The sequence below is a fragment of the Cervus elaphus genome, unplaced genomic scaffold (genome assembly GCF_910594005.1).
Source record: "Cervus elaphus unplaced genomic scaffold, mCerEla1.1, whole genome shotgun sequence".
In the NCBI taxonomy this organism is placed as follows: domain Eukaryota; kingdom Metazoa; phylum Chordata; class Mammalia; order Artiodactyla; family Cervidae; genus Cervus; species Cervus elaphus.
Genome location: NW_025316781.1, coordinates 5,622,697 through 5,636,680, shown reverse-complemented (window position 1 = coordinate 5,636,680; position 13,984 = coordinate 5,622,697). Strand labels below are relative to the sequence as shown.

The 13,984-nt window shown below is 53.7% G+C and overlaps 1 protein-coding gene across 1 annotated transcript in view; it reads right to left on the bottom strand.

Annotated features, from left to right (window-relative positions):
• Positions 1-561: 561 nt before the first annotated feature.
• The window catches only part of LOC122691392 (proto-oncogene tyrosine-protein kinase receptor Ret-like), a 49,330-nt gene continuing 35,907 nt past the window's right edge, over positions 562-13,984 (bottom strand). The window contains 10 exon segments of the mRNA XM_043897965.1: positions 562-869; positions 2,343-2,366; positions 2,368-2,446; positions 3,494-3,631; positions 4,903-4,973; positions 7,093-7,215; positions 7,298-7,512; positions 8,710-8,817; positions 10,238-10,385; positions 12,867-13,132. Of these exon segments, the coding sequence (XP_043753900.1) occupies positions 690-869; positions 2,343-2,366; positions 2,368-2,446; positions 3,494-3,631; positions 4,903-4,973; positions 7,093-7,215; positions 7,298-7,512; positions 8,710-8,817; positions 10,238-10,385; positions 12,867-13,132 (1,352 nt within the window). The 3' untranslated portion in view covers positions 562-689.

The window sequence follows — 13,984 nt, the reverse complement described above, 5'->3', positions numbered from 1 at the left end:
GAAAATAAGAGGAGGATCAAAAGTGTGGAAATACGAGGAGCAAGAAAAGCGGGAAAAACACGAGGAGAAGAAAAAGGGGAGAAGAATACGAGGAGCAAAAAAAAAGAAAAATACGAGGAGCAGACAAGGGGGGAAAATAAGAGGAGGATCAAAAGTGTGGAAATACGAGGAGCAAGAAAAGTGTGAAAAATCCCAGGAGCAGGAAAAGGGGAGAAAAATACGAAGAGCAAAAAAAAAAAAAAAAACAGAAAAATACGAGGAGCAGAAAAGTGTGAAAAATAACAGGAGCATCAAAAGTGTGAAAATACGAGGAGCAAGAAAAGTGTGAAAAATCCCAGGAGCAGGAAAAGGGGAGAAAAATACGAGGAGCAAAAAAAAAAAAAAAAGACGAGGAGCATGAAAAGGTGTGAAAAATGCGAGGAGCCAAAAAAAAAAAAAATCCCCTGAGAGTTCTGCCCCGCCCTCTCCTCTATCATCTTAAGCTGCTGGGCAATGTGATCATCACACATATTTTCACATCCTTTAAAAAAAACATAGTTTTAAAAAAAATGCCTAAATGTAAATGGATGCAAAGTCAGACATTTACAAACAAAAAGGTTCAGAGCAGACTTTGGTTTCATTCAAACCAGAAACACTCTTAAAAAGCATTACAGAGAGTAAGGACAGTGCAGAGAGCAGGAACAATGTGGCTAGAATCTAGTAAATGCATGTGAAATTCTACCATAGAGTTTGTTTTCAATCCATGTGGAGGGGAGGGTGCGAGGGAGGGGAACATTATTACAGTCCCCCAGGGGTGTCTCCTCCTCTGACAGGCCATCATCATACAACAGTGAGTCGGATGGGGTGGACATGGCCAGGTCCAAGTAGTCCTGGAAGGGAGAGAGACCTGGTCACTCCTGGAGCAGGTCATTGCTGGACATGCCCACCCCTCCCCACCCCCGCCCTGCCTGATAGCAGAAGCCCCAGCCGAGTCCCACCCCGCACCTATCAACCTCTCGCCAGATCTGAGCCCCTGGCCAGGTCTGTCAGCATGAGTTCCCCCAGCCTCTGGTCCTCATCACAGAAAATCACCTCTTGGAGGCAGAAATGTGTTCCCTCATTGTTCTGGTCCTCTCTCTGCAGCGCTAGGGGCACCAGGCCCAGCACTGGAGAACAGGCCTGTTTATAAAACCTGAGGCTCTGGGATTGCAGTCCCGTGACTCATGTGGGAAGGCCAAGACACATTCCCCATCTGCTCCACACTTTCTGGCTTCCCTCCAGGCACTCCTGCCATCTCCAATATCAAGTCAGGACCAAGAAATCTGAGTCATCGGTGTGGGTTTTGCATAAGATGCTGCTAGAGGCTTCAGCTCCCAAGCAGGATGATTTGTGAGGACCGGCTACTTCCACTGCCCTGGTTAAAGGTGTCAAGAATGCTTCCAGTGTGTTTCTGGCTGGTTCTCAGCACTGTTCTAGGAAAGCTGTTTGTAGGCATCAGCTATTACCTCTGTTTAGGGCAAATCATAGGATGTGCCCAAACGATACACCAAGGTTGGGTTTTATTCCAAGGGGCCCAGTCCATGCATCTTGCCTTCCATGTTTGGAGAAATGACAACTTTCAGTAACTGTGTCAATTTAAGGATGAAACCACCAGAGGGCAAGCAAGGTCTGTGTCTATTTTCTTTACTTGCATCCCCAGCATCTAAGGCAGAATACAGGAGGCAGCCCATTGCCCAATCAATATTAGTGAAAACTGTGTTGATTTCCTCTATCACCTAGAGTTGTAAACTGGAGGCACACAGATATGTTGTTTGGCCCACACTGAGCTTTTGGAAATTGCTATAAAAACTGGGAAACATAAACATCCCTTAAAAAGCCCTGGCATGCTGGCACTCTTATTCCTACAGGTTACATTGTCTATGGTAACAGGTCCTTCAGAGCCAGCTGGTAGGTTACTATTTGTCACAGTTTCCACTGCTCCCTTCACTTCCCACCCCTAGCCAGACCCTTCATAGAATCTGAATTTAGGACACATTCATTCCAACTTTACTTCCTCAAGTTCCATTATTGAAAATAATTTTGTTTGGCTTTGGCATATCTTCTTCCCACCCCTGTCTGTGGAGGGCTCTTCCTAAGTGTCAAGGTAAAAATCCTGGTTTCTCCCTAATTTCAAGAAGTCCAAGAGGCCTGGATTAAGGATAAAGGTTCGTGCCCGCCCCGCCCCCTGCCCCCAGTCTGCCCTGCCCCCTACCAGGAGACGACATGACCATCTCACTCTGCACAGCCGCACTCTGCCTTTGTATTGGGAATTCCATGAACTGGGGTGAGGGAAGTGGCACCAGGGATTGGCTCCGGGTACTCACTCTGCTCTTAACCATCATCTTAGATATCTAGGTCTTTGCTGATGTCGGCAAACACTGGCCTCTTGTCTGGTTCCCGCTTCCAGCACTGCAGCATTAGACTGTACCTGGTGAGACAAACAGGTGGGTGGTGACAATCCAGCAAGGATTGCCCAGTCACAACCACCACACCCAGTACAGTGCACCTGGGCCCCAGAGGCTCTGGTCCAAAATCCCAAAGCTGTTCCTGTGTCACTGACATCCTTCTCTGAGTTGGGCCAGGGTATGATGGGTCAGCAGGGGCTCACAGTGTCTGGCGCTGTGGTCCAGCCATGCTTGTTATGGCAGCTAACGCAGAAATGCCAGTCCTTAAAACTCTTATGAAGGATGAACTGTGTATGAACACAAAAACCTGCCAAGCACACTCTGTCTTGCACCTCCCTCCCTCCCTCCCCTGGGGCTCTGGCAGGGCTGCAGGGGCCACCTTGTGGGTGAGTGCTGGGCCTGTGCCTGCCAGTCTAGGGTGCCCAGGGAGGCAGCACCTACTCACCCTTGCACTCCCACAGCCCTGAGCCAGGCACATGGCAGGTGCATGACAGACTTTGTAGAATGAATGGACCAGTGTGTGTCTAACTATGGACGACCCCCTTCTCATGTGTTCTCAACCTGTTCTCCAAGGATCATCTGATGGAACCACCATTTGATGAGAAGATTCTGGTGCCCTCGAGCTGAAGTCCAGGTGCCATCTGCCTGCTCTTTGTCTGCCTTGGTGTCTCCACTTGGGCGCTCCCCTGTATGTACCCCTGGGGCCATTCTGAATTACCTGCCCCTCCCCAAGCATCCTGGGACAGGTCTCTAGCCTTAGACTGAAGCTGCTCCCTCATCCTTCCACCACCTCTCCTGGGGTCCTGCTCCCCCTCAGCTTGTAAGTCCCCCCAGGAGGCCCACCCAGCCCCCAGTGGAATCTGGGTCCCCAGCATCTGCCATCATGCCCAAGGGTGGTTCTCTGTCATCTGTGCCTTTGTCTTAGCCCGTTGCTTCCAGCTGCCCAGCTCGCCTAGGGCTGGCACCCAGGGCTGCCCAGCAGTGGGAAAGGATGAGTGTGCATGACCCCATCCCTCCAAAACCTGGAGTGTCAGTGGCTGGGGAGGCTGGACCAGAGAAAGCATGCTCACATCTCCTCGCTGCAGTTGTCTGGCCTCTCCATCCGATAGTCTGTCTTCAGAAGGTTGAAGAGCCGCTCTGGAGGAATCCCAGGGTAGGGGTTGCCGCCCAGGGTCACAATCTCCCACAGCAGGACACCAAAGGACCACCTGCAGAACCAGAGGGCCAATGAGCGACTGCACTGAGTCTGTGGCATCCTCAGCGCCCCAGATATCCTCCCCCTGGGCAGCAACAGGACCCGAGTTCCCTGTACAGAGAGTGGTCCAAGTGCCCACAGTTTCAGCCTAGGCTGACCAGACAGATGGAAGTGGAATGGAGGCGGGACCAGGTGTCTGCCTGCCCTGCCCCAACCCCCTGGCAAGCTGCTGCCCAAGCTCAGCCCCCATATCCAAAAAGGGCAGGTGGCTGACCCCTGAGGTGAAGCTCTGTAGCATCAGAGACGGCACAGGGAATGCAAATGAGCACAGTGAAAAGCAGGTCAAACTGAGGCCACAGGGCACCAGGGCACTCTGCAAAACCCTTTCACCTTTTCTGTGTGCCTGGAAATTTTCATAAGATGTTAAAAGGAAAAAACACTGCAATGGGAAAATATCAACTGTGAGGGAAAATTTACTGTCAAGTGGGGACAAAATCATCACAAAACAGCATTATCACACAAGCCCGTTTACAGTAATAAAGAATGCCTGCATGCCACGGACAACTCTAGGCAAGGCCTGTGAGTGCTGGCCGTAGTTATTTTGGGATGGTGGGGCCCCATTGACTTTTAGTCTCATTATGCTTTCCCCTGCATTTCCAGTTGTTTTACAGTCCACTTGGTAATCAGAACACAGCTGTTAAAACTGTTTAAGAATTGCCTTTTCACAGCCTACTTTATTTAAAACATGCAAGGCTGTTTACAGCAGAACATTTGGAAACAAGTCTGTTGTGGTTTTCAAAACAATTGAGAATGCAGTTGGACTTGGAAGACTTTGAGTTTTGGTCTTGGAGCAGTTTGGGTACCGGAAACCCATTCAAGGTCACTCCACCCTAAACCTGTCTCTGGGTGGGGACCAGTCTCCAGGGACCTGCTTGAAGCCCGCTCACACTCAGGCTCACAGAGAGGGAACTGTTCAGCTGGGACTGTGTGTCACTGAGATGTCCAAAGAGAGGGCAGGGGAGGTGGGGGAGGCAAGGGGGCTGCAGCTATGGCTCACATCCTCATGCATTCCACCGTGGCACTCAGAACTACTGCCTGGGCCTTTGCCATTTGCTGTGTGAGTACACAAAGCTTCCCCATCCACAGCCCCCCAGTTTGGGGAGGTCACTCTGGACGGCTGGAATGAGCTGACAGGGACTCAGGGCAACTCTGTTCCCCAGCAGAGCTGCCCAGACAGGTGCATACATGTAACCTCCACCCCAGGAAGGCAACACCCAGACTCACACATCACTCTGGGTGGTGTAGATATGATCAAAGAGGGACTCAATGGCCATCCACTTGACTGGGATCCGACCCTAAGGAAGGAGTGAAAGAAAGGCATTAACGTTGCTCTGAGATCCTAGGAACTGGTGTGTGTGGGGGACACATCTCAGGCTCTTTCAGCTCTTAGGGAACACTGAGTAATGACTCCAGTGTGTTCCTGGGTAGAGGCCAGCAGCCCAGCCTCACAGGGGCTGGAGTCCTAGCCCCGCCTTCCTAGGCTTGGCTGAGACCCCCGAGGGAGTCAGTCGGCCTGCCCACAGCTATACAAGGTGTGCTGGTCATGCACCACATCCCAAGGAATTGATGCTAAGTGCAAGCCAGGCCCCACTGTGGTCACTTCTCGGGAGATCAGGGGCACTGCACCCTGGGTGCTGCCCAGTGGGTAGGCTGGAAGCACTTCCATCAAGATCTCCCCTGATTTCTGAGGGTGAAGGGGTCTGGGAAGCCAACATCCAGTGTTTCCATCTTGGGAATTTCTGACACAAATGAACACACTAAAGGCCTTTCTAAGAAGCTCTGAGCGAAGAAATCAATGTGAGTGTCTTGAGTCTGATTTTTCCCTTATTTTATCCCAGGGCCCTTTTAGCATCCTCTAAAAGACTGTCCTCCACCATGGAGAGGCTGGAGTTCAACCTAACAAATCCTTTCTAATGCAACTTAAGAAATAGCTTTTTGGTACAAATAGATCAGCGGGCTTTCCTGGTGGCTCAGTGGTAAAGAATCCACCTGCAGTGCAGGAGATGCGGGTTTGATCCATGGGTCAGGAAGATACCCTGGAGGAGGAAATGGCAACCCACTCCAGTATTCTTGCCTGGGGAATTCCATAGACAGAGGATCCTGCTGGGCTACAGTCCATGGGTCGCAAAGAGTCAGACACGACTGATCGATTAAACAACAACAAACAGGTCAGCATCAAGGCACAATCAATTAAAAAAAAGGCATTTGCTTTGGATTTTAATGCATTTATTGTACTTCTTTTTTTTTTTTTAAAGTACTATTTAGGATTCATACCCTACATGAAGTGTGACTGCTTCGAGGGTGTGTGTTTCTAACAATGCAACCTGCAGGCTGTGCTCTCAGGGGCCGAGCTTGGGCACCTTGTGCTTCCTTGCTGGGTGACACAGGGCCTTCCCGAGGACCAGTGCATCAACAGGAAGTTCCATCCAGTCCCCTCCACGGGGTAGGGAGCACCCCTCTCCACTTCCCCTTCAGCACTTCTAAGATGTGCTGTCACAACAGAAACCCCACAAGAAATCAAATGTCATCCTCACAGCCCCAGGAGCACCTGGGCTTCACTCGCCCCTCAGAGCAAAGCTGAAGTGTATGTCGTGGCTTTCTGTGTTTTTCTTTTTGAGCAGCATCTGTTCTGAATGCCAGCTTAGCTGTGTGTCTTGAGGGGGCCTGTGATCTTCCCTGTCTAGTCTGTCACAGGGAGGCTACTAGAAAGGGGTTGGGAGGATAGCAGCACCAAGAAAGTCAAGACCAATGTCACAGGGAAGGGGACCATACCAGGGAACCAGGTTTCCCAAGAAGGTCCCCGAACCACCTGTTTTAGTGACTTGGAAAAAGCTTCCCAAATCTCTACACTGCAACTCTGGACTTTGTCTCCAGGATCCTCCTGATTGCCTTCCAAACTCACTTAGTCAGCCGTTCCTAGGCCCTTGGACCAGGAGCATACCCTGCTGTAAAGTGGTTCAATCCTTTCTGTAAAGAATGACTAGCAAGCTTGGGTTTAATTCATTTCTTTTCCCCAAGCAAAGGACTAAAGTTACACAGAAAGTAAAACAGTGACCTTCACTCTGCAGCAGTGAGAGGAGCAACTGCAGACAAGAAGATTGTTATTTCTGCAGTGGTGGGTGACCTTTAGAAGTGATAGTGATGAAAAGTGAGAGAAGCTGCAGGAACCCCACTCCCAGCAGGGAGCTCCAAAACAGCACGTGTGGCTGTGAGGAAGAGAAGGAACAGGCTCAAGACTGAGTCCTGCTCTGGGTCTCTGGGGACCCAGGACTAGGAAAGAGTTCGGGGATGAGGACTGGAAGTTTGCACTCTAAAAACCCGCTTTATCTTCCTCAGATCAAAATCTGTCCCCACCCTGTGGGCTCCCTGACCATGCCCTCTGCCCTCAGGCCATCACACCCCAGAGCCTGGTACCTTGCTCCTCTTCACGTAGGAATCCTCTTCATAAACATCTCGGGACAGACCAAAATCTGAGATTTTCATCCTGTGGCCCTCGGCTACCAGGATGTTTCTGGCTGCCAAGTCCCGATGGACAAGCTGTGGAAAAGACAACAGCAGGGACCCCTGAACCCCGGGCCAATCGCTGGCGGAGGGGGCGCGGGGCTGGGGCGGCACGCACCTTCATCTCAGCCAGGTACTGGATCCCTTGTGAGATCTGCCAGGCAAAGGAGACAAGGTCGCCCATGGTCAGGGCCTGCTCCTCCAGGTTGTCCAGGTAACTGGAGTTGCGGCTGCCCCCGCTGCCCACGTAGCCAGGTCCCGCCTTGCGGCTCTCTCGGAGGAAGCCCCGCAGGGAGCCGTACTTGGCATACTCCACGATGAGGAGCAGTGGCCCTAGGGGCAGAGCAGTAGGTACGTGGGCTGGCTGCTTAGGTGACCCTGGGCAGGCAGAAGTTGGGCCAGCACGGGGCAATCGCTTCCAGCAGCCTGAGGACTCAAGCCTCAGCTCACTCTCCCATCACTCTGCTCTCCACCTTGCAGCACTATGTTACTTCAGTCATGTCTGACTCTTTGTGACCCTATAGACTGTAGCCTGCCAAGCTCCTCTGTCCATGGGATTTTCCAGGCAAGAAGAGTGGAGTAGGTTGTCATGTCCCCCTCCAAGGGATCTTCCTGACTCAGGGATTGAACCCAAGTCTTTTACATCTCCTGCATTGGCAGGCAGGTTCTTTATCACTAGTGCCACTTGGGAAGCTCCTCCATCTTGCAGGGGCTTTGGATTCCAAAGCCAGCTGCCTGGACAGTTGACCACAACCTCTTTCCTGGGTGTCCAGGGCAAGCAGTCACTGCATTTGAAGCTGCCCTGGGAGATAACCACTGCTGCTCGGATGTCAGGAACTTTCTGTACCCCTGGTCTTGCCACAGTATGGCCTGGGGACAGCTGATGGAGGCAGAGGTTCTGGACTGCCCCTGGCCACCCTCTCCCTGCCCTGCCTGCTCTCAGGCCACAGTCCTCCCCGAGGCCCGGCCCTGAGTGCTACTGGTGCCCCTGCTGCTCTCTCCCTGTCGGCCTCCCATCTCCCTCACACCCGAAATACACATGCACCCACGCGCACATGCACACACACACACACACACACACACACACACACACAAAGTGGGAGGCCCCCAGGGTGGCAAAGCAGTTTTGGAAGACTAATAGAGCAAAATGCTCTTATGTGAAAAATGATCTGCCATTGCCTTTGCCACCCCAGGCTGGGGTGGGGTTGAGATCACCTGGAGGTTATGGCATATCTAGTAGGTGCCCAGGAGACACTGCTCATCTCTGGACTTCCCTGTCTTAAGGGCTCAGCCTGGGGCAGGGTGCTGACAACCAGGATGTCGCCAGAGACCCCAGGGAACACTCCTGTGGCAGCCCTCATGGTCCACTGACACACAAGTTTCAGGCAAGAGCCAGAGAAACCATGCTTCCAGGAAGAGAGAGGACAGGTGCCAGAGAAGAAAAGGATGGGGATGAGGGAGAATGCAGAATGGAGCAGCCCAGAGCCCCTGGCTTGTGCCCAGCAGCTGCTAGTCCCCGGCTGGTCTTACCATCCTGGCTGCAGGCCCCGTACAGCTTGATGACTTGCGGGTGGTTGACCTGCTTCAGGAGGTTGAACTCTGATAGCAGGTCCCACAGCTCGCTTGGGGAGGCATTCTCTGAAATGCACAGAAACAAAGCAGGTCACAAAGTCCCTGCTACCACCATGCTGGGTCACAGGCGCAAACGAGGGGTCTACACAGACTTGTCTCCTTCCCAGACATCCTACTCAGGTTCAGACTGAGGCCTGCCAGGACCTCACTGCTTGGAGCTACTCTCAGCCCATGGGAGGGTCAACAGCGGCCTCAATTGCCTACAGGGAGTAAGAACCAGAGGAGCGCACTTCCATGTGAGCAGAGTCTTTCCATGGAAAGCCTTCTGGGCTGGGCTATGCATGCAAATGGCATTATTTCCCTGCAATCACCATCTCTCAAAGACAGTGGCGTTAACCCTTCATTAACCCTTCTGGGGAGGTAAAGGGACTCCCTGGTGTCCCCAAACACCTGCCAACCAAGCACTTGGCAAAGGGGGGTGAGGCCCTGGAGAAAGGTGAAGGCCATGAGACTTCACAGAAGTCGTCTTGCCATGCTGAGTGTGTGTTTTCCAAGGGCAGAGATAGTTGTGCTCAGGAGCTTGGGTGTGGAGGTCTCCTGGCCAACTGTCCTCCTGGGTCATGGCCCCACATCCCACTGCCCAGTTGTGCCACTGCCTCTGGCTGTAGACTTGTCTGGAAATGAGAAGACAGCTGCAAGATGGGGCATTGGAACCCTTTGGACCACACATGAGTGACCCAGGGCCAGTCTCACTGTGCCCTCTTAGGGCCTGGGGTCTCATAGACAAGGGGCAACCCCAGTCTGAGGGCCTGGGTAAGTACACAAAAGTACCCGGCACTGCATGGCTCCCCGACTGCTGAACATCAGAGTGCATCAGCCTAAAATGTGCCCATCACATGGCCACTGGGCCCTCAGTTGGTCAAGCTGAGGCAGAACTCAGCCATGGCAGAGGACTGTCTACCCAGTCCCTGCTGAGAAGCAGCAGTGAGGATACCCAGCATGTGCTAAGACTGGGGCAGTGCTGGCCCACTAAGGGCTGGGGGGGATGGGGACTGGGAAAGGCAGGGACCTGGGGGACAGGGGCCAGTCCTTACAGGTGGTCTCTTCACCAGGACCTCAGTGGACGCTTGGCGAAAGAAATTAATGGGGCAGACTGAGGTGGGGATAGCTGTCGGTTTTGAACTTAAGGGCTTTTAATTTAAACTCGGATCTTTACCCAACATTGATACACAAGCAACATGGCTCTGAAAGCTTTCAAGGGAGGAATGTCTTACCCTGCTTCTCCAGGGACCACACCAGCCCACATCATCCATGGTGGAGGTCCCTAGACTGCAGCCACTCAAGAAGAGCAGGGGAGGCGTATTGGTTCTTCAGGAGGCAGCAGGCTGATTGCCAGAGTCCTGGCTGTCATAAGGGCTTCATCCACCCACTGGGGCCCCCGCAGGTGTGAGTGGCAGAGCCCCCTGTGTACTGCCTGGGCACGTACCTTTCAGCATCTTCACAGCCACAGTCGTGTACCCTGCTTTGCCTTTCAGCCGAAAGGCTGTGGCCTTGACCACTTTTCCAAATTCACCTTCTCCCAGAGTTTTTCCAAGCACCAAGTTCTTCCGTGGGAATTCCCACTTGGGATCCTCCTACATTGGGTTTGAAGGAAAAAGAGAGGGAAGAGAGATGGCGAAGGTAAGAAGAAAGGAAGAAGGCAAGAGCCGGCGGACAAGCTCCATGTGCAGACGGCCGACTGTCACCTGAAGTGACAGGTGACAGTCACCATGTCCAAGGGCAAGACCCCACAGTCAGGCCCTGAGGTGCCATGACAAGATGCGTCCCCCCACAGGAAGGCAGGTGTTGCCACAGACTGGCTGGACTCCGTATGCTCATACCCTCACTGGCCTCCATCTACTATAGATGCCCTGGGCCACCTCAGGCCCAGGGCCTGGTATCTCCAGTGAGAGAGTCAGGGTTTACTCAGCACCCACAGGTGCTCACAGGGGGACCACAGCCTCTTCCCTGGGACTCAGGCCCAAGCCTCATGGCACCACCTCTGTTTTGGACACCAGGCACTGACAGTGGCCCAGGCTCCAGGACTTCCAAGAGAACTCAAGTGGCAGCTGTGGCCCCAGTTGCCTACCAGCCCTGCACTCCCAGCTACAGGATGGGGTGTCAAGAACACCTTCCTGGTGTGGCAGCCTCTAGAAAGTTACCACTGTGCCCCTCAGGTACCCCCCCATCCCTCCCTGACAATGTGTGGAAGAGTCTGCTCCTCCCACAGCCCAGCCACTGGCCAGAACTTGCACACACCGGCCTTCCCAACACACCATGCCCACTGAAGACCCCTCTGGGGTGGGGTCTTCCCAGACCCCAAGACTGGCTCGAAGACCTGAACTCTGGGGATGCTGAAGCCTGTCTGGAACCTGCCTTCCCGTCAGCACTGGATGCCCAGGTCCCCAAGTCTTGCTGTGGCTGGGTGTGGGCATGGCTCCAGGGGCTGCTTATGATGTGCCTGGCAGGCTCGCCTAACCCACAGACACACACTGGTGACCCACTTCCCCCCCCCCCCAGGGACCAGAACCCTGTGTTCTTACGTCTGGGAGCAGAGGCAGGCTCCTCTAAGCACCACAGCCAGGGGCGCCTTCCAGCCAGCTCCCCAGGTGTCCTGGTGTCTCAGCTTCCCCAATAACCCATGTTGTTTGTTCTTTAAGTTGCAAAAGAGGCAGTCGTGTCTGACTCCCATGGACTGTAGCCAGGCTCCTCTGTCCATGAGATTCTCCAGTCAAGAATACTGGAGTGGGTTGCCATTTCCTCCTCTACCAAGAATCCATAGTCAGGCTCAAAGGTGACAACAGAGTCACCACCACCCTGGTGTCCACCCTGCACTGGATAACAGCTGACTGCACATAAAGACTGGGCTAAGAGGGGATATCTCTCATTTGTTTCTCTTTAAAAGTGCTAAAACCCCAAAGTGTCCTCCCCACTTTATCTAAGACAGAACTAAGGCCAAAGGGTCGAATAATGTGTCTAAGACCTCAGAGCTGGTCAGTGTGGTCCTGGGCCTCCGGCCCAGCTCTGGCTTCTCTGCACTCTGGGCTAGAGGCTGAAAGTGGTCCGTGGCCCCCCCCCCCCACAGAAGAACCTCTCTCATTGTGTGTCTCAGCACAAACCGTCAGGGCATATAAGGGAATCAAATGGCTCGTCCCTGGGCCACGAGGGCCATTCCCAGATGTGGTGGCCACAGAGGCCTCCTTCCTGACTTTGCTGGTTCCAAACACTCAGCAGGTGGGAGGTCTCCAGCCCCCAGTCCCCATAGTATTTCAGTCTCCTCAGCAAAAACACTGGAGGGCAGACAGGCGGAGGAGCAGCCTGGCCGGGCAGGAGGTGGTGTCTGAGCCTCCCACACTAACTGCAGGCCCAGACCATGTCATGGAGGAGGAGGCTTGGGCTGATTCTCCCCTCTTGGCAGGCCAGTCACAGAGTCCTGGGGCCAGGCTCCCCTGATGGTGCCTGAGAGGCCTCTCAGCAACCCCACTCTCCAAGCCACAGACAGAATCCCCTCCTGGCTGCGGCCAGGCCCCCCACCTGCCAGTCTCTCTCGCCTGGATGGGGACAGTGTTTCATCATGGGGCTCCTACCCAACAGACTCCCCAGCAGAGCGACCCGTGGAAATGAAGGCAGAACATCAGCCTCCAGCCCTAGGGTGGTCCTACCTTCTGAGAATAAAACCCACACACTCCTCCTCAGGGCCTCCCCCAAGGCTGCATCCTCCAGCACTTGGGGCCTCCGTAGGAGATATCTTAGGTGGGTACAGCATGGCCTGCCCTCTCCTTGGAGCCTAATGGCCCAGATCTCAGTCATTTAAATCCACACCCATCCTTTTCCACACTGATTCACGCTCTCTGCCCCACCCCTGCCTTCTGCCCTCCCTGAAAGACATCTCGGTGGAGGTTAGAAGACAGCTGGAAGCTCACGAGGTCCTCCTGGCAGGCAAGGATGCAACAACCCCAAGGGCCCTGCCCCTTCTGTCCCCCCCTCCTTCCCCAGCTGCCCTAGACCAGAGGCTACCCACATGGCTACCTGGAAGGGCTGCCTCCCTGGCCCTGCTGCCACATGGAGAACCTCACCGGGATCTTGAAGGTGTCCACTGAGACCTGGTTCTCCATGGAGTCCAGAGAGGGCCGGCAGGCACCAGATGAGGAGTAGCTGACCGGAAAAGCTTGGGCGGGTCGACAGAAGGTCATCTCAGCCGAGGCAATGGGCGGCTTGTGGGCATTCTTGCGGTAGCGGTGGATGCAGAAGGTGGACAGCAGCACAGACAGCAGCACAGATACGATGGAGAAGACCACAGCTGCCGTGATCACTGTGCAGCAGAGGTCATCACGCAGGGTGTCTGCGGGCGAGTAGGGGCTGTGAGAGTAGACACCCCACAAGGGGGACCCCCAATACCCAACAGAGCCACACCTGTGACAGCCAGGAAGTGGCTGCTGTGACCGACTGTGAGCTGCCTGCCAACACTCCTGACCCATGGCAGGTACTGTTCTGTATGTTTTTGCTACAAGAGACTATTATTGCCCTTTTCTGGAAGGAATGAGCATTTATAAACATCCTGCCTGAGGTCACACACCAGAGGTTGTGCACCCCTGCACCTCCCCCACCCTGGAACGTTGCACTGAAGCCAGAGGCCCAGGGGCCCGGGGGGTGGGAGAAGTTCTTCTCCTGCATTCCTAATATCTTCTGTATTTTCTTCATGTTCAATATATAGTGGAGAGGAAAGACAAGTGGCCCAGGATCTGGGCCATGCAATGACCACCCAAATGCCAGAAAAGCTCCCCATGTGTTCAGTGGGGCCCCCCTGTTCTAGAAGAAGCACCTGGAGGGTGCTGGGAGGGGGGACCCAGCTGGCCAATGCCACAGGCCCAGGAAAGGCTCTACACAGGCACAGTCTGAGGAGATGCTGAGCTATTTGGTGGAATAACTAGTTTTCCAGCCCAATCTTTATTATAGAACTTGAGGCCAGGGAATTCTTTGGTGGTCCAGCAGTTAGGACAAGGAGCTTTCACGGCTGTGGCCAAGATTCAATCCCTGGTTGGGCACCTAAGATCCCATAAGCCTTGCCAAAAAAAAAAAAAGGAACTTCGGGCCACAAGGCAGTCTTAGTAGCCTTGAGCCAGCTCCTTGTCTGCACACATGGGGGAACCAAGACCCCAGGGAAGGAGGAAGATCTCCTAGGTTTCTCTTCCTT